At 45.8% G+C, this 24,384-nt stretch overlaps 3 protein-coding genes across 5 annotated transcripts; all 3 read left to right on the top strand.

The window, feature by feature from the left end:
- Positions 1-6: 6 nt before the first annotated feature.
- On the top strand, positions 7-6,166 carry LOC120684058 (flowering time control protein FPA-like). 2 transcript variants are annotated; one of them, XM_039966166.1, is made up of 7 exons: positions 9-456; positions 975-1,217; positions 1,312-1,389; positions 1,498-2,237; positions 2,330-2,963; positions 3,087-3,666; positions 5,722-6,166. In XM_039966166.1, exons 1-6 carry the CDS (start codon positions 124-126, stop codon positions 3,645-3,647), a joined length of 2,589 nt encoding a protein of 862 aa, XP_039822100.1. In that variant the 5' UTR covers positions 9-123; the 3' UTR covers positions 3,648-3,666; positions 5,722-6,166. The 2 variants fall into 2 exon arrangements, with proteins under 2 accessions (XP_039822092.1, XP_039822100.1); XM_039966158.1 differs by having other exon boundaries at positions 7-456; positions 2,330-3,666.
- A 1,140-nt stretch (positions 6,167-7,306) lies between these two features.
- On the top strand, positions 7,307-11,845 carry LOC120684042 (transcription factor RF2a-like). 2 transcript variants are annotated; one of them, XM_039966148.1, is made up of 5 exons: positions 7,307-7,467; positions 7,705-8,272; positions 9,124-9,256; positions 10,900-10,984; positions 11,138-11,845. In XM_039966148.1, the coding sequence occupies exons 2-5, from the start codon at positions 7,713-7,715 to the stop codon at positions 11,497-11,499; spliced, it is 1,140 nt and encodes a 379-aa protein (XP_039822082.1). In that variant the 5' UTR covers positions 7,307-7,467; positions 7,705-7,712; the 3' UTR covers positions 11,500-11,845. The 2 variants fall into 2 exon arrangements, with proteins under 2 accessions (XP_039822082.1, XP_039822076.1); XM_039966142.1 differs by having other exon boundaries at positions 7,387-8,272.
- Positions 11,846-18,250: 6,405 nt separating this feature from the next.
- Positions 18,251-19,004, top strand: LOC120696119. The gene has a single exon (XM_039979266.1). The coding sequence runs from the start codon at positions 18,410-18,412 to the stop codon at positions 18,659-18,661; it is 252 nt and encodes an 83-aa protein (XP_039835200.1). The 5' UTR covers positions 18,251-18,409; the 3' UTR covers positions 18,662-19,004.
- The last annotated feature ends 5,380 nt before the right edge of the window (positions 19,005-24,384 follow it).

The raw sequence follows: 24,384 nt of genomic DNA, 5'->3' as shown, positions 1-24,384 counted from the left end.
CGTCCATAGCCCAGGCCCGAAGGCCGCTCTCGCCTCGCCTGAAAACCGAACCCAAAATTCCCCATCCTCTCCTAGGGTTCACGCGATCTCCTTCCCCTCCCTCCCCGCCCCGCCGCGCCTGCGATGTCGTCGGAGCCGCCGCCCGCGGATTCCCCGGAGGCGCCCGCCTCCGCATCCCCTCCGAAGGACGCCGTGGCCAGCGGGGGCGGCGCCGCTGCTGGGGTCCTGGAGACGAACACGCTCTGGGTGGGCAACCTGCCCGCCCATGTGAGCGAGGGCGACCTGATGGCGCTGTTCGCGCCGCACGGCGCGCTCGATTGCGCCCTCGCCCGAGCCGGCTCCCGCAGCTACGCGTTCATCCTCTTCCGCACCCCCGCCGAGGCTCGCGCGGCCGTCGAGGCCACCCGGGGCGAAAAGGTCAAGGGCGCCGCCATGCGCACCGAGTTCGCGCGGCCGGTAATTCCTCTCTTGCTTTGCCCCACGCTGGGATCTGCTCCTTCCCACCCTAGATTTCCCCTCGTTGTTTTGCTGCGATTTGTGTTTTCCGTGACGTGATTTCTGTGCTACCTAGGAAAGGTCCGCCTAATTAATGTGTGATGGTAGAGATTGATCTGTAATCTGGAGCTGCTGGTATGCAGCAGGCAGTGTTGGTCGAGGATACTGGCCGTAATCTATTTGCAGTCAGGCTGATTAGGTCCTTGTTCTAAGGGATGATGCTTACGTAGGGTGCAATTTCTTACGCAGTATTCATTCTCTGTGCACGAATGCAGGATGATGCATAGTCAGCATCTAACTTACTTTGAAGATTTAGTGCATAGCCTAATGACACGGTTCATGTTAGGTTAGACTTGGATTTTCGTAGCTATTTCGTTATAATACAGGATTTGACGAGGGTCATATATTTCCATTGTTTTGCTGGAACTGGAAAGAACACCAGGCCTTATGGATTTTGTTTGTTGATTTGGTTTTTACAGGCCAGAGCTGTTAGGAATCTGTGGGTTGGTGGCATTAGCCCGTCGGTTTCAAAGGAGGAGCTAGAGGAGGAGTTCCAAAAGTTTGGAAAAGTTGAAGGTGTTGCATTCTCCAATGATCAGACATCAGCTTACGTCGATTTCGAGAAACTGGAAGATGCAATTTCTGCTCACAGGTCTTTGAATGGAAGAACTTTAGGTGGCAAAGAATTGTGTGTCGATTTCCAGAGGTCTAAGGGAAGAGCGGTGTGTACCCATTATCTACTGGATTTGTATTTCCTCTACTGAAAGTTTATGGCAGGATTTTCTCATGACAACCTATTTTTACTGATTTGTACAGGAATGGTCAGAAGCGAGCAGCTTCAATGGTAGAGTATCAGGGCTGCCAGGTGACAAGAGAGCCACTGCCCCTCTAAAGGTATGCTCTGTTTAGATTTATATAGTTGCTCGCTCTCTTCTCTTTTGTGCTGGTTGTTTTTCTCCCTTATCAGCTGTTGCTCATTATTGTGGTCTGTTTGTCTTCCAGGGTTCTGCTGGAACACGGACGCGAGAAGCACAACCTACCAATGTTCTCTGGGTTGGTTTTCCTGGTTCGTATAAAGTTATTGATGAGGAGGCGCTCAAGCAAGCTATGTCAGCATTTGGTGTGGTTACAAAGATAAAAATTTTCCAGTCAAGGCAGTATGCTTTTGTTGAGTTTGCAAGCGTTGTGGAAGCTTATAATGCTAAGACGAATCTAGATGGCCATCTTTTCGATGATCCCAGGATTCAGATTCTTTTCTCAAACAGTGAGCTTGCACCAAATAAATTAGATAACACAACATCGGTTTCTGGATTTCCTAGATCATCAGAAATGTATTCCAGTGATGGCCGTCATGGTCTTGGCAGTGGTACTTTGCAAGGGTATGATCCACCAAGAGGAGGAAGATCAAGACATTTGGATTATGGTGGTTTACCTACTCCAGGTGGAATCCTTCCACCACCTGAACCATTTGATCCAAGAGAAGCAAAAAGAATGAGGCTGGATGCTGGTGTTGACCCTTATGATGTAAGGGCAGGCAGCACAAGTCTTTATTCTACTGGGTTACGCAATCGTGACAGCTCTGTGCATGCCGAGGGGAGTTCAACTCCTGCTATTCGAGTCCGAGGCACAGTGCATCGAACGTCATACCTTGAGCATTTTTGGCGTGGCAATATCGCCAAAGGTGGATCTCCTGTTTGCCGTGCTCGTTGTTTGCCTATAACAAAGGGCAGTGATATACCTCTGTAAGTCCAATCATCACTTTACAAATGTTATTGTTTTATTGAGCTGATTGTGCATGTTGATGATCTTAGTTTGCTATTTTTAAATTTTGCAGACCAGACGTTATTAATTGTTCAGCTAGGACGGGATTGGATATGCTGGCGAAACACTATGCAGATGCTACTGGATTTGATGTTGTCTTTTTCTTACCAGATAATGAAGATGACTTTATTTCTTATACTGAGTTCTTGCGCTACTTGGGCTCAAAAAGCCGAGCAGGGGTTGTAAAGGTTGATGCAGGGACTACTTTATTTTTGGTACCACCATCAGATTTCTTGACAAATGTATTGCAAGTTGACGGCCCAGAGCGCCTTTATGGTGTAGTATTGCATATTCCACAAATGTCTGCTGCTGCTGCTCTCAGGCCCCAATTGACTGGGCCAGAACTGCAGCCTTACTATGATGAAAGGGAAACTCTGCCTACTTCACAAAGAAAGTATAGTATCATTTCTCCCAGTGACAATGGCCATCATGATGCTGATTACCGTGGATCTTTACGTGAGGAGTCGATGCATCATTTGGGGCAAATATCTGGAAGGCCTCGGATGGATGAAGGCCAAGCAGTTCAGCCAGCTCTTGCAGGGTTTCCAACAAATCAAACAGCTGCAACGCAAGTTCAACCTCCAGTCAAGCCTGATATTATGGCTACCCTGGCAAAGCTTATGCCAAGTGTGCAATCATCAACTCTGGTAAGTGGTCAGATGCCTATGAACTCCACAGACAGACAATCACAGATGCATGATCCATCTATGCTTTCTAAAGCATGGAATCCTGAAAATCAATCTTCAGCTTCAAATTTATCCTTTGGGCAGATTGCTAATCTTCAGCAGCCAGGGCAGCAGTTCAGCAGGCAAGCTTCAGCTACTCATCTGACAAACTATGGGAACATGGTGGGTGCTCCAGAGCACTCAACACAGCATACTGCTTACAACCCCGAAGTTGCTTTGAACCTACCACCACCACCACCACCACCAATTCCTACACCAACACACAGTTCTATTACATTACCATCTCAAGGTGGACACAGTTTGCCCACACAGCTGAACCAGCAGCTTTATCAGCCAGAGCAGTATTATGTGCCACAAAGCAACTATGGTCCATTAGCCACCGGTAGCCATTCTAACCTTCAAGCCAGCAATGCTAACAACCTTGCCCCTCCCCTTCGGCAAGTAAACCCTGGACCTCCAGCAAATAATCAGATGGGAAATTTGCCCCAGCTCCAGCCATCATCTCATGGACAACAACAGCATTTTGCTCCTGGTACTGCACAAGCTCCAGATGAGGCAGATAAAAGTAAGAAGTACCAGGCGACCCTCCAGTTGGCTCAAAACCTACTGCTTCAGATACAGCGTCAATCTGGAAATCAGTCATGAGACCTAACTATTGCTTCAGGCAAGTCCCCCACTCCATCTGATATTTTTGGTTGTTATATATCCTGTCTGCTTATATGCAAGGTTAAGCTAATCATTGTTTACTTAATCTTAATCCCAACAAGGACCATGCATTTATTAAGTTAAAAATTAAAAATACGAATGTATACAAAATAGTTATTTTTAGACAATATAGCAGAACCATCAGAAAATGTCCATTGCTTAGCATCGATAGGTGATGTTAAGTTCGCTTATTAGGCACAAGGCACATCAAACACACTGAAACGTGACACAAGGGTTTATATCACTTCTGATTAGCAACGTTTAGCTGCAATAACAGACAGTTAAAAGTCATGTTAAGTTAAACCATTTTTTCACACTTTCTTTAATAGTATTTGCTTGCATACCACTTATTTTTTGTGAGGTTGCTTGCATAAATGTTGATATATGCATAATCTTTTTTTGAGAGTTTTAGCATTACAGTAAACCCAGTATGACAGAGGCATGCTAAAACACTGCATACCTTACTTGAGGCAATATTAGCTCTTTAGAAATTAGATTTGGTAAGTGTATGGACATCTTTAATGTAATGGCTTTGTGATATCTATACTCGAGAAGCTTGGGGTACAATGAAACAAAACAACACGAAAAGCATTCTTCAACAGCGTGGCACACCGTTTTTGGTTCTCATGCTTTTCAGTGGAAATAGACATTTCTCATGCCACGATGAGAAACCATCTAACCACAACAGCACTTACATCGCCCTCTGCTAGCCCTGCTGTCGTTTGGGGTACTCACACATTGACCATGTAGGACCGACCATCTGACCTTGCGCTAACCTTATGACAATGAATATACTGAACAAGGTGCCTGATCGTACAACAATGTGCTTTCCAGATCACCTGCTCAGGCCTTGTAGAACATTTCATCAACTTTCCAAGCCTTTCTATTAAGGCAACGAGTTTCTTGATTCACTGAAACTGCATAGTGAACAACCAGTGGACTGCGAGCTTGATCTCGACTGAACTTGCTTTTGCGTCGATAGCTAGCCATCGATCTGCAACCCCGAGGTACAGCTTAGGGCCAAGGGCGCCTTTTTATCGCAACCTGCACGTTTTAAGTTTTAACCTTCTGAGAACCAGTTTCGTTCCTGTTCAAGCCACTGTATAAGCAAGCGGATTTAGCACCCAGCGAAAGTGCAAAATTCTTTGGTAATTAGCGGCTATACGCAACAAAATCAACCGTGTCCGTTTTCTCTGTCTACTCCTGATGGCATTTTCCGTACTGCCCGTTATTCGCTCGTTCCGGGGATATCCGTCTGTGCGCCGACCCGTCAAGCTGCGTTCGTTCCACTGCTGCGTTCCTCATCTGTAGAACTATCCGGGGCGCGTGTCATCCTGTGGCGTGGATCTGACTCCCGAAATCATAAAAAATCGTATGTGCGCAGAGCTTGCCGGCTAAACAATTCGGTTCGTGCGGCGCACGCTCTTTCGACCCCTTTGCTGCTCCCTCGGTCTCGCTGGGCACAATCTCTTTCGTTCTGCAGGTGGGATATACTCCACTTCCGCTAATCGTACGGCCGAACGCCCGAACCTCTCGTTTGCAGGGTAATTACCGAATAACGAAGACGCGACTTTCTTTTCTCGGTCGTTTGGGTGTAATAAATCGGCAAAACAATGCCAGCGAAAAGCTTTGGATCCCAGTCGTGCTCGTGCTACTGTCTCTTGAGGTCCAAAGTCAAACTGGGCTCATCACTAGACCGTGTGGTGTCTATGCGATGTGGCAAATGAAGCTGCAGCGCTAGCGTGACCCAACTGTTTAGGCTTCAGCTCTAACCTCTCTGTCCAGGCAAATAAATGTTGCATACGCTTAGGCTTCTGCCGGGTTTTTAAACTTGCGACTTCAAAATGGCTGACAAGATGCACTTGCTTGTTGAATTTTTGATGATGCGTTTTCTGCAATCGAGTACATTCTTGATTAACAAATATGCTATGCGTTCAATAATCGTTTCTCTTTATCCATACGCAACTCATTCTTCAGCATTATATGCCTGACAGTAGCGTACGTTTGTGTGTAGGTACCCTCAAAAGTCAAATCCCATTTCGGGTTGTCTAAGACAAACAGGGAAAAAAAAAGGAAGAGAGAACGATAATCCCAACTCGTTATGCCTCATCTCCTCTCCTGCAGCTCGCACAACGGAAGCGGCCCATGGTGTCAGTGGCTACTCGCTACCCTCCCGGCATGGATGTAGTTGATACCCACCTACCGGACAGCGACGGAATAATCGTAGTTATCCCAATTCCGCTTTTCTTTGAAGACAAGCTTTACCAGAAACGTTTTCTCTTTCTCCGTTTTATTTTCATGTACTATTTTGATATAGATGTTTCAGTCTGGGCTTTCTAGCCTTATGTTTGCATGGCCCTTTGTGTGGCCTGGTGGTGTTTTGTATACTTCTTTTGAGATCATATATCATGTCATGTCATGTAACACTACTGTGCTGTGTATTTTTTGCTGTTTTTTTATCGTGACGGAAGAAAACATTGTCTATAGTCGAACCAAGGCACACTCGCATCGCTCCGAGGGTTGACTTGAGAACTTGCATCTCATTCTTGTTTTCGAAAAAAAAATAACTTGCATCTCGAGCTGTCACAGGATCTGCACGGGCAGAGGGGCGGGACACTACAGCTTGTCTAGTCGCGAGTGGTACCAGAAGATGACCGCAGCACCACCGTTTTTCGCCCTTTTTTCCTTTTCTCCTTTCTCGTCAACTCAACTTGGGTGGCTCTTGTTCCGTTATAGGAAGTTTTTCCTCCTCAGGTTACATACAACAGGAAGATTGCTGACAGCAAAGGATCATTTTAAAGCATCCCAATGGAAAAATTGCTGAAATTGGCAGACATGGTGTATGACTGACCGCCACAAAAACTGATGTTATTACCATATAAAAGTATGAAAGAGTCAGCCATACTAGCCTTCGAGTTGCTAATCTTGGACTGTATGCCAAATAAAGAATAAATTGATGAACTTTTATGAGGGAAGATTTTGGAAGATCAAGGCCTGACATCAGCAACATTTACTTGGTTTCTTTTTATCTTTTTTTCCCTCAAAGTAAAAAAAAAGAGAAAATTTTTACCTGAACAAATTCATGTTTCTTGCGCAGCCCAAGTTGTGGTCTCTCATGTTCTATTTGTTTACACTGTTTTCTTGAACCTCTTGACAATTAACATTGTTTCCTCCATTGCTGATTGAAATGAACCACTCCATGTGTTGTATTTTTCGCTAATTTAGATGAGCTAGTCGTCCTCTACTTGAATATCAGCCACCTATCCTTGACATTATCCACTGATACCCCTTCAAAAAACTTGTCCATCGACAATTTATTTTTACCGTTATTGTCACGCTCGTTATTTTATCACAAGCTCTCTACTACACTTGACATTAAAAATCTTCCATACAAAAATGTGTTCGCCGCATTTGTTGCTTGAGCTATATTGAACTATTATTATCATTATGACCACAATTGCAATCAAACTCAAATAAGAAATAACCGTTGATCAACATACAAGCAAACTATTGTATTGGCATATTCTCTTTGAGCAAAAAGAAAAACCGGAGTATCCTCGTTCACACGAAACAAATGACCCAAATCTCTCCCATTTTATCCTTTTTCTTAGAAGAAAACAGGATATAAAACTCTCCTTTCATGTGTAGAGTTTAGTTGTTTGCTTGTTGCATTCCATGTCCATCTACCTCACGCGAAAAATGCCGAAACCGAAGGGATAACCTGACAGACCAGGGGAGCAGCCGAGCAGATCAACTAGAGGTAAGCAAAGCTCAAATCTCAGGCAAACGAGATCAGAGCCCTTCCCCCTCCAATCCTCTCATCATTTCCTCTCGCTTATGCTCGGTTTCGTGTTCTGGGAACCCAGCGCGTAGATCTTATTCGTGGACGAGAATCTCTCCTCGAGCTCTCCGGTTTCTGTTCTCGCGCCGCATAGCAATTCAATCCCAAAATTCTTTTGCGGCGCAATCTTTGACCCCCCCGAATCTTGGGTTGTAGCCAAGAAGATGAACAAAGACAAGGCTCCGAGGCCGGGGGACGGCGGCTCAGGCGACGGCTTGCCGCCGCAGGCCACGCGCCGTGCCGGGGCGCCGCCCTCGTCGTCGACCCCGCCGCCGGAGTTCGACATCAGCCGCATGCCGGACTTCCCTCCGCGGAACGCCGGCCACCGGCGCGCGCACTCCGAGATCCTGAGCCTGCCCGACGACCTCGACCTCAGCGCCCCCGGAGGCGGCGACGGGCCTTCGCTGTCGGACGAGAACGACGAGGAGCTCTTCTCCATGTTCCTTGACGTGGACAAGCTGAACGCGTCGTGCGGGGCATCGTCGGAGGCCGAGGCCGAGTCGTCGTCCGCGGCAGGCGGCGGGGGTGAGGGGGCTGAGCTGGGCCACGCGCCTAGGCCAAGACATCAGCACAGCCAGTCCATGGACGGGTCCATGTCGATCAAGGCGGAGCAGCTGGCGGCGGCGCAGGGAATGGAGGGGATGTCGTCTGCAGAGGCGAAGAAAGCAGTGTCTGCGGCGAAGCTGGCTGAGCTTGCTCTTGTTGACCCAAAGAGGGCAAAAAGGTATAGTATGCTTGTTCTTGTAAAATTTCATCTATTATGTAAGCTTTTCACATGCTACTTAGTTTGGTTGGCCAGGTTTATTTTTGAAACGTGATTGGCATTGGCTATGTTTTTGTGGAATTGGTTGCATTATTTGTTGGTCATTTGCTATCCACATGATTCTTAGCTAAAGGAAGGCTTAATGCGCAGTGCAGTATGAATGAATGGCATGGTTTAGTTGCTCTAGCCTCTAGGTTTGCTTCATGGAGTAGGTTCAGTGAGAGGCAAACTAGATCAGTAGGTGAGACTTGAGGGGAAATTGCACAGTGAACTTTAGCTAAGGATCTGACTTTTAGATGCAAAGACAAGTATTGGGTTTTGCTTTGCACAAATAGTGTTGAGGGTGAAAATGTTTTATTCTCAGAGCTTGATGTTTTGTTCTATATATAGTCTTTTTACATGCAAATCGGTTTGGTTGGTCAGGTTTACCTTGGATGACTGTATTATCTGTTTGATCATTTCACTTCAAATAGTCGAGTCTAGAAATTCTTCTCTGAGAGATTTTAGCAAAGAGAAATTTACTATGTGATGGTTGTATGGAATTATAAATGAATGTAAATGGTATAAGTATTCAAGGTGTTGCTTCACAGAATAGGTCATTGAAGAAAGTTGTTTCATAGGCAGGTGAGAAAACAAAGAAATATCACATGCAGGCGGCCCAACACTCAAAATGTGCAAGTGGCATCTGCTTCCTCAGTCTCAGAGTCCTACTGCCTTCTTTCAGGATGCATCATTCTTCAAGAAAAAGTGAATTTTATGTCGTGAACAAGGATGCTTATGGTGATTCATTATTGGTATCTATTGTCTGACAGGATTTGGGCTAATAGACAATCTGCTGCAAGATCGAAGGAAAGGAAGATGCGCTATATTGCTGAACTCGAGCGCAAGGTTCAAACTCTGCAAACAGAAGCCACAACATTGTCAGCTCAGTTGGCATTGCTGCAGGTAGGCACTATTTTTCTGGAGTTCTCTTATGGATTTTTCTGGTTTATAGTTAGATCAACCTGCATGGTATATATGTCTTAAACCAGCTATTGGGTTCTCCCTGAGATCGTCAAGGTTTTGGAACTGATAGAAAATCAATGAATATTTAGAAAGCATGATTATAAAAACACCAAATTGGTCACTGAGCTGCTCACTCTCACAATTTCGTGTTCGGACAGTTTGGTAGTTGAGCCGCAGTTCTGATTATGTTCAATGCCTGATATATATCCATAGAATGGAGTCTAGCTCCATGCTCCCTGCTTCCATGTGCGCAGGAGCCCAGGACTTGCATTGTACTCTCTTCGAGGCTTGATTTTAAGGATATTTTGACTGCCATCGACATGAATGACTTCTAATCCATACTATGTATTGCCTTGTCACATGCATGATAAGCAAATTTTGGGCACCTTCCATGGTTGGTTGACTGCAAAATACTTAATGCTATTTTATCCAAAGTGAAGTTTAGTTTTTTTTTCCCATTGTCATAACCACAATTAGTGTTTCCTGAGTGCAACTTGGGATTTTGGAGAGGTCAGGGCTCTATCCACTGATCGTTTTTCGCCTGATTTTTAATAAAACAAAATTAGTACGGGCAAGTTTGTTTTCCTTATTTACATGCCGTACAAGCTGCCAGTTTTACTTTCGTGTGTGAACCACCTCTCAGGTCTGTTTTGAACAGTGTGTTCAAGTGGAACTAACTGTTCAGTGCCTTTTGGTCTGTTCGATATATTTGTCCTTGCATTGCAGAAAACAATATCACATTCATGTTTTCTAATACAGTATAGACACACACCCACAAGTTATGATATATAACTTGGAAGGTTCATATTACAAGTTGTTATATCTCATATTCCTGTGGTGTGAAACTGTTGATCAAATGCAACTGTAGTGCTATGCCATGCTAGTTTTGGATGGCTTGACAGTATCATGTAGGATGTTACTTGTTGCTGCAAGTGACTACTAATTGTTATTCGCTTCACTTACTTGTTAGGTCTTTATACCATACACATAGTTACCCTTCATCAGGTCTGCAAGTGACTACTAATTGTTATTCGCTTCACTTACTTGTTAGGGAACACCAAACAGAAACTCCTATTAATTGATGTAGGATGTTACTTGTTGCTGCAAGTGACTACTAATTGTTATTCGCTTCACTTACTTGTTAGGTCTTTATACCATACACATAGTTACCCAATTAATAGGAGTTGCTGTTTGGTGTTCCCTAGGTGGATATAATGTTCAGATGAAAATCCTGAGGATATCTTATATATTTTCTTATGTCAGAGTGATCTGACTACATCTTCCTCATATCATCCTGAAGGGACCACAGCTATGCTATGTATAAAAAAGTATGCCAGTATACAAAAGTTTTGACATGTTAAAGCTTTAGTTCCCACTTTTAGTAAGTTAGTAACTTCTTCTCTCTCTTTTCTTATGGAGCATTATTCCTTTCTGGAGCTACCAATTAATGTTTTACTACGCTTACTTGTGGAAGGCACCTAGATACTTGTGTTTCACTATGCTCATGTGATTATTCTGCTTATTTACCTTGCTTTTGCTTCAGATAACTAACTATTAATCTTCTCATTGTGTTGCTATATCAGAGAGATACCACTGGGTTAACAACTGAGAATAGTGAGTTGAAGATACGGCTGCAGACCATGGAACAGCAAGTCCACTTACAAGATGGTAATATTCATTTGACCCCCATGATTGATGGATTTTGCCCTGTCCAACATTTTGTTATTAGGTCTGCTGACCATTTCCTTTGGATAATGCTGTGCCTGCATGCATGCGAAATATAGAAGCATTATTCATTAGTGTTTGCTTTTCTTGGTGCAGCCTTGAACGACACTCTGAAATCGGAGGTCCAGCGGCTGAAGGTGGCAACAGGACAGGTGGCCAATGGTGGTGGAAGTATGATGATGAACTTTGGCGCCATGCCACGCCCGTTTGGGGGCAACCAGCAGATGTTTCAGAACAGCCAAGGGATGCAATCCATGCTGGCCACTCAGCAGCTGCAGCAGCTTCAGCTCCACTCCCAGCCTCAGCAGCAGGCACTGCGTCCTCAGCACCAGCAGCAGCCACTACACCCGCTGCAGGTACAACAGCTGCAGCAGGCGGCGAGAGACCTCAAGATGAAAGGGCATCTGGGCTCCCAGGGCCAGTGGGGAGACGGGAAGTCTGGGAGCAGCGGTAGTTAAGCAGCTGGTTCTGAAAGCTTGGTGTAAGTGGTGGTTAGAAGTGAAGATGGCTGTTTCGGGGATGATGTTGTGCAACTGTAGTGATCGTTAACTCAGTCATCTATCTATAGGCTCAGTTCAGCTTCAGTTTATCGTTAACTTGGTTATCTGTAAGCACAGTTCAGCTGCAACTACAGACAGTCGGATGATCACAGATGTTCATCTGCTGGATTTTTTTTGTATTTCTCCTTAGTTAAGGGGTTAAAAAAATGGTTCGAAATTAAAGGTTTCGGATGGAATCTCCCGTTTCATCATGTACTAAGGCAGCACGGTACCAGATGTATTGCATTTTGGTGGTGTTATTTTATGATGTCTTCAGTTTTGCACAGCTTGCTAGATGTCTATACCCACACCGTTTGTTATTTTGGCAGCAAAAGTGAAGGACATGCCAAGCTGCATAAGATGGTGGTATACCTAGAATTCGACATGCCAAGCACAACGCCTTTCTGTATTCTGTTACATATCCAAGCACAGCCACTGCCGCTACATATACAACCGTTCATTCTGAATCGAATTCGTTCTGGAGGGCATACCTGTATATTTCAGTATCGAACATTCGTTCTGAGAATAGCAAAGCATGCATAATTGCATATTCTGTAGCAGGTATATCGAGTGACATTTACACCCTCATCAAGCCTTGTAAGGGCAACCATGTCGTGATAAATTACATTGACATCAATGTACACGTCTCGGCCCACAGCCACAAGCCCAATTGCTAGGCCCAAAAACCTTAGCTCTAATAATCAAGGTAAGCCGTGTGCACAATTGCCACAATATACTGCAATCCAATTCGTGTCGCGTTGGGGTAATGCGCACTTTAGATTCTGTGTTTTGGGTCTAAATCAGTCTAATAAACAGGTTCACATGTATAATTCAGTCAAAATTATTTCGGAACAAATTATTTTTATTGCGAAACAATTTTTATTTATTGCACGAACAATAACAATTGTTCTAGCAACAAAAAAAGATTAATGCAGAACAAAAAAATAATTATTAGGCATTGTGTGATGATTTAACTGTCAATCATACGTGAACATTTAGGTCCAATTCCAACCTATGTTTAGTACGGAGTATGAGAAATAATAAGCTGATGATCGTCATTTACTCTTAATATGTTCAGCCCCCTACTTTTTTTTTCTGGATCCGCCCCGGTCCGGATAGGTGGCCAATCAACATGGGCTGAATATATGGAGCAAGTCATATGAGAGTGATAATTTGATTAATTACAATGAGTCATTTACGAGAAAAGAAGCCTCAAAAGGGAATATTATATTACTTAGATTTTGCCAAAGATTGCCGTGCAGAGAAGCTTGTTCCGTCCAGCAAGACGATAGTCAGTCATCTTCGCTCGCGTGTCGTTCCACAATTTCCCTCCATTCTTGCTGTTTTTTTTCTTTTGTGTGTTGGCAAACAGATGGGTTATTTTGTTCACGGGCTATATGACCAACTCACCAATATGCGTTGAATATATGAAGCAAGTCCCATGTTTGACGACGGGGCCGTTGGATGCCAATCGAATGCCCAGCAACAACTTATCTCCCTCTGAGGTAGCTTGAGCTACTTCTGAGGAACTAGATCCGTTTGGAGGCATCCACCAGATATTCCACAACCACCAGGATCAAGCTGCCAGCTCCGATCCAGCTCCACTCCCACCCGCTGCTCTGTGTTAACCAGGACTGTAACTTGTCTACGTACCCAGGTTGCCCAGAGTCCTGACCACATCGCTGCCGATGCCGACCAAACTGGACCAACCGGGGGCGCACCAGCAATATCCTGGCGCGGGTTGGTGCGGCCGGGTGCACCCATCGCCCCCAAACAAGCCCTTGTTTACAGTTTCTGGTTCAACCACTAGTCCTATCACACCACCCCGACCCGCCATATAACCGCTCGTGCACCCGCACCTGCTAGCAGCTCACGCCTCACGGCCGGGCGGCGCGCGCGCGACCCTCTCGCGATGCCGGAGGCGGCGGCGCGGGCGGGGTACGTGCCGCTGGGCGCGGCGGAGCGGCAGCGGCGGGCGCTGGTCCTGCAGAGCTACCGGTTCTCGGTGGACGACGGCGAGGACGACCGGCGGCCGCAGTGGGAGGCGCGGCGCGGCCGCCTGCTGCGGCGGCTGCGCGAGGCGGGCGGGGCCGTGGCGCGGGCGGCCGGGCGCGCGCGGTGGTGGGCGGGCGCCGGGCTGGCCAGGGCGTGGCGCGGGTGGAGGCCGCGCGCCGCCGACCATCCCCTGCTGCTCGGCTGCTTCGGCGCCGGGCACCACCACCACCGCAAGTACTACCTGCACGGCTACGCGTGATGGGCGCGTGCTACTACGCCTGCCGTTAAGCGGTGACCTGCTACGAGCAAAGGCGTGGTGTATATGCGCTGTGTACAGAGTAAACTTTGTGAGCACATGACGAACGAGCTGCACGGCTGCACCTATACAACGCTTGAGTATATGACCAGCGACGGTGCCACGGTGTATGATGTAAGCGATCAATTCATGCCTACGGTGTTTCTCAGATGGTGTATCACATTTTCTTATAAATGAAAATATGCATGCAGCTATGATTCTTTTGGTAGTACTTGGTACATGTTTGTTCTGGGTGTTGCACTGGTTGCTTATGCTTACCTTGTGCTGCTACCCGCTTCCTGGAGACGGCTTGATGCACTGACACTGCACGAATAGAGCTGGGACTTGGGGCCGTGCCGTGCCGTGCCGGCCCGGCCCTCTCGTGCTTCGTGCCGTGTTGGGTCTAGATTTCTAAACACGATCGGCACATCATGCTGTGCCGTGCTGCCACGACAAGTTTATTATCAAGCCCAAGCACAGCCCACAGCACGCCGGCACGTCTTCGTGCCTTGCCGGCTAAGCACGGCCCTCCGGATACTTGCAATTGGATTTATATGTATCGATGCAGAAATGATACTATTGCAATTAGGAAGCATATAAACTATTGATGGTAGGATGATTTTCTTAAATCAACAATATTTTCTTCCATGATTGCTGTTAATTAGAAAGAAAGATTAACTACCATAGTAGAACAATGGGCTACATACCGGCCGATGGGCTGTTTTCATGCCGTGCCGGCCAGCCATGCCATACAGCTCGTCGTGCTGAGACCCTAGGCATGACACGGCCCTCGTGTTCGTGTTATGCCGGCACGGCTCAAAATATTTTGTGTCGTGCCGTGTTTTGAGTCGTGCCAAACGATCATGCCGCGGCCCGCCAAGAAATAGCACGGCAAGTCCCACCTCTAGGTGATTTGCAATAGGGTCTGGAATTTGGGGAGAGATAGACAGACACAAATGTGATGAGCGGTTCATGCTGTGCGTAAACAAAAAGAAATGGGATGGGCCCTCAGCTCTGGCAAGTGTCAAGTAGCATATGAAGGACCTTTTTTATTGCAATAATTTTTTATAATAATGTAGACAAGAAGAAATTAATTGTATAGATCCAACAGTGTTAAATCTATCAAGTGCAAGACATATGTAAATTTTTTTAGGACTGCTCACCACCCTAGCTCCGCCACTACGAGAGGTATAACAAAATTTTCGGAGCATCAAACAAATATCATCTTGATTAGCACTACTACATTTATTGAAATAAAATGAGTAACTCTAGCCTTCCAGCCATTAACTAACACCCTAAATCCACGTGCCCCGAACAAAAGTAGTAGATCCTTAGCATCAATAGCACCTGCCCCGAAAATATAATCCTGCAAATACACGAAGTTAGTAACATCACTTGAATCAATTAGAAAACTCAACTGTTTTGTGTCACTAACCTGAGGCTCAAGGTCTACACATAAGAATATCATAACACATCAGCAGCTCCTTTGTCTTCTTAGGATTAGCAGCTTGCTCGCCAGAGGACAAAACCTCATAGAAATCCAAGAGAACCTCATACGGGCGCACAACACCTAGAGCGTGATTCTCCACCATCCTCTGTATCATGGGTGGGCATGACATGTGTTCGATAACAACAACATATCACCATGTATGATATATTTACTGCTGCAAAAACTAGAAGCTGAAAGCTCGACGTCGAGTAGTACCTTTAGAAGCATGCAAGGTCAAGGTTGATGGAGAATTTAGCTACTGAGTCTACCAATTGAAAGATGACAAATGAGTTAGCAAAGTTACTATCCAAATGTTTGATAAAAAGTCAAAGTGAGTCAGTGAGTATAAGTTCTGGTTGTACCTTGTTAAGGAACAAGGGATACATGTTGTATAGAGGGTGATGTCTAACTACAGCACGCCATGTCTTATTGTGCAATATAGAGTACTGTATCTCGACTTGCGATGAAGACAAATCAAATTCCACATTTCATCCAATAAAAATTTGCACAATATAAAGAGCATTGAAACATACCATCAGTGTTGTGATGCTCACAGTGATGTTTGAGTCTTTCTTGATTATGAGATTATACACTTGAACCCTTCCTCATCCTTGGGGGTCACACACACCATCACCTTCTTGTACAAATCAGACCCAAGGATAGCTCCCAAACGATTATAACAACGACCGATGACCCAATGATATATCAGAGCTACATCATTGATATCACCAATCACCTCTAGAAGCATTTTGCGCTCACGAGAGATTAGAGACTGGAGAGATTACCAATGTACGATTGCTGGCCTAACTCGCTACCGATGACCTACAGTCGCCATGTAGGACTACAAGTGGAGGCCAAGAGTACTCGGAAGCTGAACAACTGGAGTGAAGTGAGGTCTTGACTTGTAGTAGGGTTTAGAATTTGGGGAGATAGGACATAAAGGTGACTAGCAGATCATGTTATGCGTAAACCAAAATATTGGATAGACCCTCAGCTCCGGCAAGTCCCAAGTAGCATGTAAAGGACTTTTTTTAGAGCAACGATTTTTTTTAAGACAATGTAAACAAGAAGAAATTGATTGTTCGATCCAACAATACTAAACATATAAAGTGCAAGACAGAGGTAAAAGTTTCTTTTTAGGAAGAAGCTAGAGCCGCTGCTCACTACCCCCAGCTCTGCCACTACAAGTACCAGATGTTTTCGGAGCATCAAACAAATGTTATCTTGATTAGCACTACTACATTTATTGAAATAAAATGAGCAACTCTAGCCTTCGAGCCATAAACTAACACCCTAAATCCACAATTACCACACTCAAATTAATTAGAAAATTCTACTATTATATATAACTAACCTAAGGGTCATCCTGCACAAAGGGGAAGTCGTAGTAGCTTCTTTGTGTTTTTAAGATCAACAACTTGCTCGCAGGGGTATAGAACCTCAAACTTCGGACTACAATGTATCTAACAAAAATAATAAATCCTCTAAATTTCCGGTTGTAGTCACTAAACAAAGAATCAAAACACGTTATGCCTATCAATTTGTATGATGTGGAGTCTGTGAGATAATATGTATTATAATTGTAGTGATACTAATTAACAAACTATCCAGATTTGCTGATCTTAAAAACACACTTTTTTTCAGTTGAGCTAATTTTTTTTATCTATTTATGTTTTTATCAAAACTCTAATTCTTTTATCTAGTCTCTAATTCTTTCATCTATTTATGTATTTATGAAAAACACAGAGTTGAGCTAAGCATAGATCCTTTTCCAACTAAGAATGCACATCCATTAATCATCTCATCCTTTCGTTAGTACATATCCTTTTATATATCAAATACAACCATCACTATCTATCCTTTTACAAGAAATATGTCATGTGGATATACAACTTTCAAATTAACACATGACTTCATGGAAATGTGTGAACAATATTGTTCCAAATGACATGGCTTTTACGAGAGTAGAGAGCGCACTGCCGGCCGGTCGTGGTCCGTCCCGGGCCCCTGGCAATTCCTGGAACTTTCGGTACTTCCGTCGTACGTCCTTGCTCCGCCGGCCGGTCATGCTCTAAAAACAATTCGGTTCCTAGCTAGCTAGATCCGGTCTGGCCACTTTACAATCAGATTTGAGACGATGAGAAGAAAGGAATCACAAATATCCAAAACCGAAGCACCCGGATGGGATGGTACTGACGAGGCGATCACACGCCCTTTCTGCCCACGTCTTTCCAGGGGAATCAGGAAAGTAACCAGCCTGCAGACGGACGCTAGCTGAAACACAACCCCAAGAGCTGTCGAATCACCCGATCTCCGAAAACTGGACACGCCGACTCTGCTTGCTTGAATGAATTATTCATCACAAAACCCCCACGATTTTGACATGTTTTCGCTAGCAAAAAAAAAAACCAATGCGGCTAACTCCGTGATGACCCGTCTGATCTGACTCGACGACGACCATTTGGAATTTTGGTTTTTTGGAAACGACGGCGAGTGCGTGCGAACGTATCTGCCAAGTCCAAGTCCATGCGCCCCCACTGCAACCTCCCAGCGCACCAAAACCCGCCCGTGACCCGTCCCCGTCGTCTCGCTTTCTTTCCCCTCCGCTTCCCCGGTCAACACACACACATGTCTCTACGCGGGATTCCTCTCGTACGCAGCTGTTCTCGTCTCGTCTCGGCAGACCCACGCGCTCCCACGGCCGGCCCCCGGCTTTGCGCTTTCCACCGGGGCACCCTCCGATCCCGCACCAACCAACCGTCCGCGCACTCTCTAGCATAGTGTGCATCGCATCAGCAAACGCGTCACCATCCAATCCAACTGACCCCCCATCCCGCCACCGACCCGGCCGGCGCCCAACGGCCTCTATAAGTAGCCGCGCACACCGACCGGGCACTGCCAGACCCGCGCGAGCTCGCGTACAATCCAGCCAGCCAAGCAACACAAGCGCACGGTCACGCACCCACCTGCTTGCTGTTCGATCGGCTCTGGAGGACGCGCTCGATCTATCGCGGCAGCTCGGCTACTGGGATCGGTGTCGGCATCGGCTGATGGCTTCGTCGTCGTCGAGGCGGCTGCTCGCGGTTGTCTTCGCCGTGCTCGCGGTCGTCTTCCTCGCGGGCGTCGCCGGCGCCGCGAGGCCGGCGCCGGCGAGCGGTGGCGGGATGGGCGGCGGGGGCGAGGCCGCGGCGTACCTGGTGGTGGACTCGGCAGCGGCGGTGGTGGACAAGGCGAGGGAGACGGTCGAGATGCTCATGGCGAGGCTGCCGGCGGGGCCCAGCCCCAGGGGCCCCGGTCACTAGGGGATCTTCGGATATCGGATCCGTGTGCGGCTGATTACGATCACTACAAGGATGTATATACAGAGGCCACACGAGAACGTGGCATATACATACATACATACATAGGTTGATGATGCCATACTAAACTGTATATACTCTGCTGCCGAGGCATGTACTTGCACTGGTGTCTTGTCTTGGTTACAAGATTCTTTGAGACACTTTTTTTTTCTTTTTAGTTCTTGGTTACTACTTACGTACTGTACTAGCATAGGTTTTGCACAAAACTTCCATTTCAATATTCCACATTATTGCTCAATGAGATTGTATAAATTAAATTTGAAGGTGGAATTCTTATTCTCCCAATTGCTGCGTGCCTAACTTTCTCTACTCTGTTACTCAGCAAGATCGACCAGCCGATCGGATCAACAGAAGATGCGTCTCTTTCCTCATTGACTCGCCATTGGTGTAGTAGTTCGTCAAACTTTGATGACGTGCAAAACTCTCAGCCGCTCGTGAAAATCGTGAGTTACATACCCATTACCCAATGACCGAAAGCTGACCACGAGTTTGATGACTTGTTTCGCAAGAGAGAGAGAGAGAGAGAGAGAGAGAGAGAGAGAGAGAGAGAGAGAGAGAGAGAGAGAGAGAGAGAGAGAGAGAGAGTTTGATGACTTGTAAGAAAGGGTACAAAAAGTTGGTCAGTGAAATCGGCCAAGCACTAGTGCTTACACCACGCACAGGTACGATTTATTAGCCTGCTTCAAGCATGTCTTCATGTGCTAGCTAGCTCTTGTTTAAGATCTCCATGTGAATGCTGAGCGCGTTGGTTGCAGTTTTCTGTCATTTTTTTCTTCTTCAGTGCGTGAAATCCATGTGCCAAGTTGAGCAACTTAAAAATGACATTTAAAAATGACAGCCACACGAACCACCACCTCGCCAGAAATGTGCATGAGCTTAAATATTTAGCTTAATGCCATCTAGTCAGCAACAGCAGAATGCAGAATTCAACACGCACCAACCAGTGACGAAATGTGGCTTGCGTTTCTGCTGCTAAATATATACTATGCAAGCACACTGGCAGAATAATACTTGCATTGCAACAGAAAACAGGTACCAACAAAAATAGATGATGTACTCTAGAAACAAGAGATCTCTGGCACGTGGCATTGCATATTTGCATACATATTGCGTGCATTCCCTTCATTCCTTCAATTCAGTGTCATATAACATTAATCCTGAGAAATCGCGTACCGTGAAAATGAGTAGAAATGCAGCAGAACCATGGACCTCGCACGGCTGCAGGTTATACAAGGTCTGAAGGAAACTACCCACCATAGCCCGCAGATCAGAAAGCCATTCCGATCCTTTCTCCGTCCTACCGGTGAAGAGCTACTGTCATCTTCCTCACCATCGCCTTCTTCGTTCCCCTGTTGCTTCTCGCTGATCCGGAAACTATTCACCTCATCTTAAGCTGACATGGAGGGGAGAAAAACGAGCTTAATTAGCTGCAAGGCACCCTCAATCACCTCGAAATTAAACCCGTCGCCTGGTACTGCAGTGCAGCCACACGGTGATGGCGGTGCAGCAGCAATGGTTCAACCAAACGCACGTACGGGCGCTTCTACAAATAGCAGGCTAGTCGTCGTCATCGTCCAAGAGAGCAGTTGGTGTCGGCGCCGGCTCGTCGGCGCCGATGGGCTCGCCGAGGAGATGGACGCTTCGTTCCGTGGTGGCTCTGGTTCTTGCCACCGTTCTCGCCGCCGCCGCCGCGGGTATGATGAGCCGCGTCGTGGGCGCGGCGCCCTGCGACGCCGCCGCCGCCTGCTTGGCACCACGGCCGCCGGCGGAGGCTAGGGAGGCGGCGGCGGCCATGCTCCTGGCGAGGCTGCCGGCCGGGTCCAGCCCCCGCGGCGCGGGGCACTGATGCCAGGCGCTTAGCGAGCTGCGCGCCATGGATCGACCGTACGTTCGGGTCTTGTACATAAGCGGGGATGGTTTAGCAAGATTCGATCGGCTGTATTGATTCTTTCGTTGTGTTTACGAACTGTGATTTCGATATACACATGCCGGGCTTGGCGATCATGGATGGATTCATGGGATGGGAGGTTCAGGGAATTCAGGCGTCTCCTTGCAGAGAGTTTCAGGGTGTCTTCTGTAGTAGCACACCATTTTGAGCGTTTTTGCATCATCTTATTATTCTTGCACGGGAAATCAATTGATCTCGACACCCAAATCCTTGTGCTAGCTAGGTCCATCAAGATATTAATTTTTTTCCATGGGTTTCCACGTTCTTGGTAGCATCACCGAGCTTTCAGATCCATCGATGGTCGATGCAGTCAGGCCTCTCCAGTCTCCAGCAGTGGCAAGAACCACAACCTGGCTTCCACATCGTAGTTTCGCCGCCGGTAGTCAGCCATTTCGCTGCAGATGCGCCAAATCTGCTAGTGGTGGTGTCACCTGACGGCATTGTAACCCGTAATCACGTGCAAAATAACGGAAGTTTGGATCCTATGGTTAAGTGTAGTCACCCTTCGCACGAATTTTTCCGCGTGCCTTCCATTCCCTGGAAAAAGGAACTATCACGAAAAATCTCTGTAACTGTCTAGTAAGACTATCGACTAGAACTGTTTCAGGTCTACAGACCTCTACATATCTGTCAGTGCTCCTGGACGTTCAGCAGGGCAAGCTAAGGAGCTGTGCTGTGGACAGTAGCTCAATAAGTAAACAAGCTAGCTAGTATAGGAGTACGTACTAGTACTACGTAGTAGCTGCAGCCTGCAGGACAAATGAGGTTATTACATTTGGGATTCGAATCCCGGGCCATTAATTTTTCTCTCAGTTGGTTGCACTCTTCTGTTCAACATTTGTGAGGAACTAAATACTGATCTTTACTGCCACACAACAGCAGACAATGAGCGGCCAGGTTGTGGTCTCTGAAATACAGAAAAGTTCACCTTCTCCACACATGACACCCAAACAAATGGCCCACCTCCCAGGCCCCACCGCCCCAGGCCCCCGGGAACTACAGCAAAAACGAACAAAATGCATGCTGCTAGAACCACAACCTGGCTTCCATATCGGCATTTCATCAGCAGCCATCGCCCCCTTTGAAGTAGACGCGTACCAACTGCAAATGGTGGTGTTACTTGACGTTAGTAATCTGTATCACGAGCAATAGCGAAAGTTTTGAGCATATACATGTATGGTCAGTGTGTATCACCCTTCTCATGAATTTTTCCCCGTGTCTTCTATTCCCAGGAAACAAGAACACTTCACGCCGTTCTTGAGAAACCATTGACTGAAAATATATTATATTGTTTCTTCAGACCTTTTTACACATCTGTCACGCCATACCCATACTCATATATATGGTCAGTGCTCTAGACGTTCAGTAGGACAACAGGTGGTGCTGTGACAAGTAAAACAGCCCTAGCTAGTATTGGAGTTAGTGATGAATATGTATACTAGTTGCTGCATGAAGTTATTACAAAATATGGGACTACTAGTAATATGGGACAAAGGGCGCGTATTTAAAGTCTCTTTGCTTGCTCCCTCCTTTTGAAATTATAAGGCTCATTTCGTTTTCTTTAGGATGATCCTTCAACCAATAATTACTCTACCATTAAATTTTTGACACAAGATTATTGTATATTCATATTGAAAAACAATCATTTATTATAATTTTGTCGTAAATAAAATATAATGGAGTAATTTTGGTTTCACCAAACGAAATATTTTTTTTAAGAAACTATGACACCCCTTAGGGTGCCTGAACTTTATTGAATATAGAGAATAACAATGTACAGGTATGAAGAGATTACATAGGAGCACAGGGAATGGAGAATCTAACAAAAAAAAAACAAGAGGCTACTACCTATCTAAGAAGGGAAGAAATTGCTCCAAATTTCAATCTTCATCCTGGTTGTGTTTAGATCCGTAAAATAGTGGTAAAAAGAGTCACATCAGACACTGTAGCACTTTTCGTTTATTTGTGATAATTGTTGTCATACTATGACCTAACTAGGCTCAAAAAATTCGTCTCGTGTACATCAAAACTATATAATTAGTTTTTTATTTATCTATATTTAATGCTCCATACATAAGGTAAGAGATTTGATGTGATATGTAAATAGTGAAGTTTGGAGAGAAAAATTTTGAAACTAAACACAGCACCTATAAGAATAAGAGGGAGAGGAACACCTATTTGACTAGAGCATTAAATTTGTTGCTCTGCACTTTGACCAGGCGGCGCGACGCACTCTCGGCGGGGGAATCAGGCACCGGCGTGTCGCAGCGTCGTTGCCGTCCCGGGTGCGCGGCCGGAATCAGCCTGAGACAGTGGAATCCTCCGCTCAACAGTTCCTGTCCTTGCCACAATTGCTAGGTGTTCTACTAGACTACTACGCGCCGTCTGTCAAGATCCCGAAGAATCCCAACTGAACTTACCCTAATTACTGGGACTTAATTAACAATAATGCAAAATAAGGAAGAACAGGGCTCTATTGCTAGGCGAAAAGAAGAATGAGCAGATATGATATTGATGTCTTGTCTCTCAAACCGGGGCACCAGCGCAGATATACCCCCTTGCTACTTACGGTTGAAAAATAGTTACAGCTCTCACTCTGGCTGTTCAATTAGTACATTTAGATTAGATAACGGTAAGTAGTCGGAGCCGTAGGATTTGATTCGAACGGTCCAGAATGGTTCCCCTCCAATACTAAGGAAAAGGCGTCTTCCCGCCTGGAATACGCCTTCTTCTCTTACTCTCCATCAGTGACCCATTCTTTGGATTTTCTAGAGGAAGACACATCACTGTATTCTGAAGTCATGGTTTCAAAAATTGATTTCTTGGCATCAATAGCTATCTCAAAGTTCCTTGTGCCTTCCATTCCTACGATCAACATGTTTTCAGAAGTTGTGCCTTTGTTCATCTTCTCCCCTCATCTCACCCTTCCTGGCATCCTCTCTAGCTGCCGCAAGGTTGCTGGGGGCAATTAGAGTTTAACCATTCGACCACCACGGGAAGAGGCAAAAGGAGGGTATGCATATATAGACGAGGCAACCAGGTTTACTGTGCACTTTGAATGCGGTTGGTGAGGTCAAAATTAATGCAATGTTTCGTGGCTGGCGCCATGGGTCGTTGGCCTGTGCTTGCCGTCATCGCCGCCACAGCCACGAGCATGAACTGTGTTGTTGGCATGGCATCATGCCACGGGTCCTGCCGCTTGACGCCGGTGGTGAAGGCCAGGGAGACGGCGGCCATGTTTGTGGCAACTGGCAAGGCTAGCTGCCGGCCAGGTCCAGCACTCTTTAGCTCCCAACTCCCATGGCACAGGGCAGCAATATTTTTGTAACACAGGACATCACTACCGCTATATTATACAAAATCCGAACTTAAAATTGAACTTCACATGAAAAACAAAAAAGGCAAATATGATTAGAGGTTAAACTAGTCCATCAACCCGTGCTATTGCACGGCTACCATCTGTTGGTGATGTTAACATTAAATTCTTTAAAAATATAAAATTTTGCAACATAGATCCATAATATTTTAATAGTAAATAATATATTGATGATTATTTTATTCTTGGTAGCTTGCTCCATACAGTAGTAGTGCATACTGTGATTGAAACTTTCATCGCGACTTGCTCCATACAATTCATCTATTTTTCTATACATAAGTATTGTATATACAAGCATATGGGGCTGCTATCATTCAAGAAGAACAACGATATTGCGAGATA

Source organism: Panicum virgatum, chromosome 2K (genome assembly GCF_016808335.1).
Source record: "Panicum virgatum strain AP13 chromosome 2K, P.virgatum_v5, whole genome shotgun sequence".
Classification (NCBI taxonomy): Eukaryota; Viridiplantae; Streptophyta; class Magnoliopsida; order Poales; family Poaceae; genus Panicum; species Panicum virgatum.
This window is presented reverse-complemented; position numbering and strand designations above follow the sequence as displayed.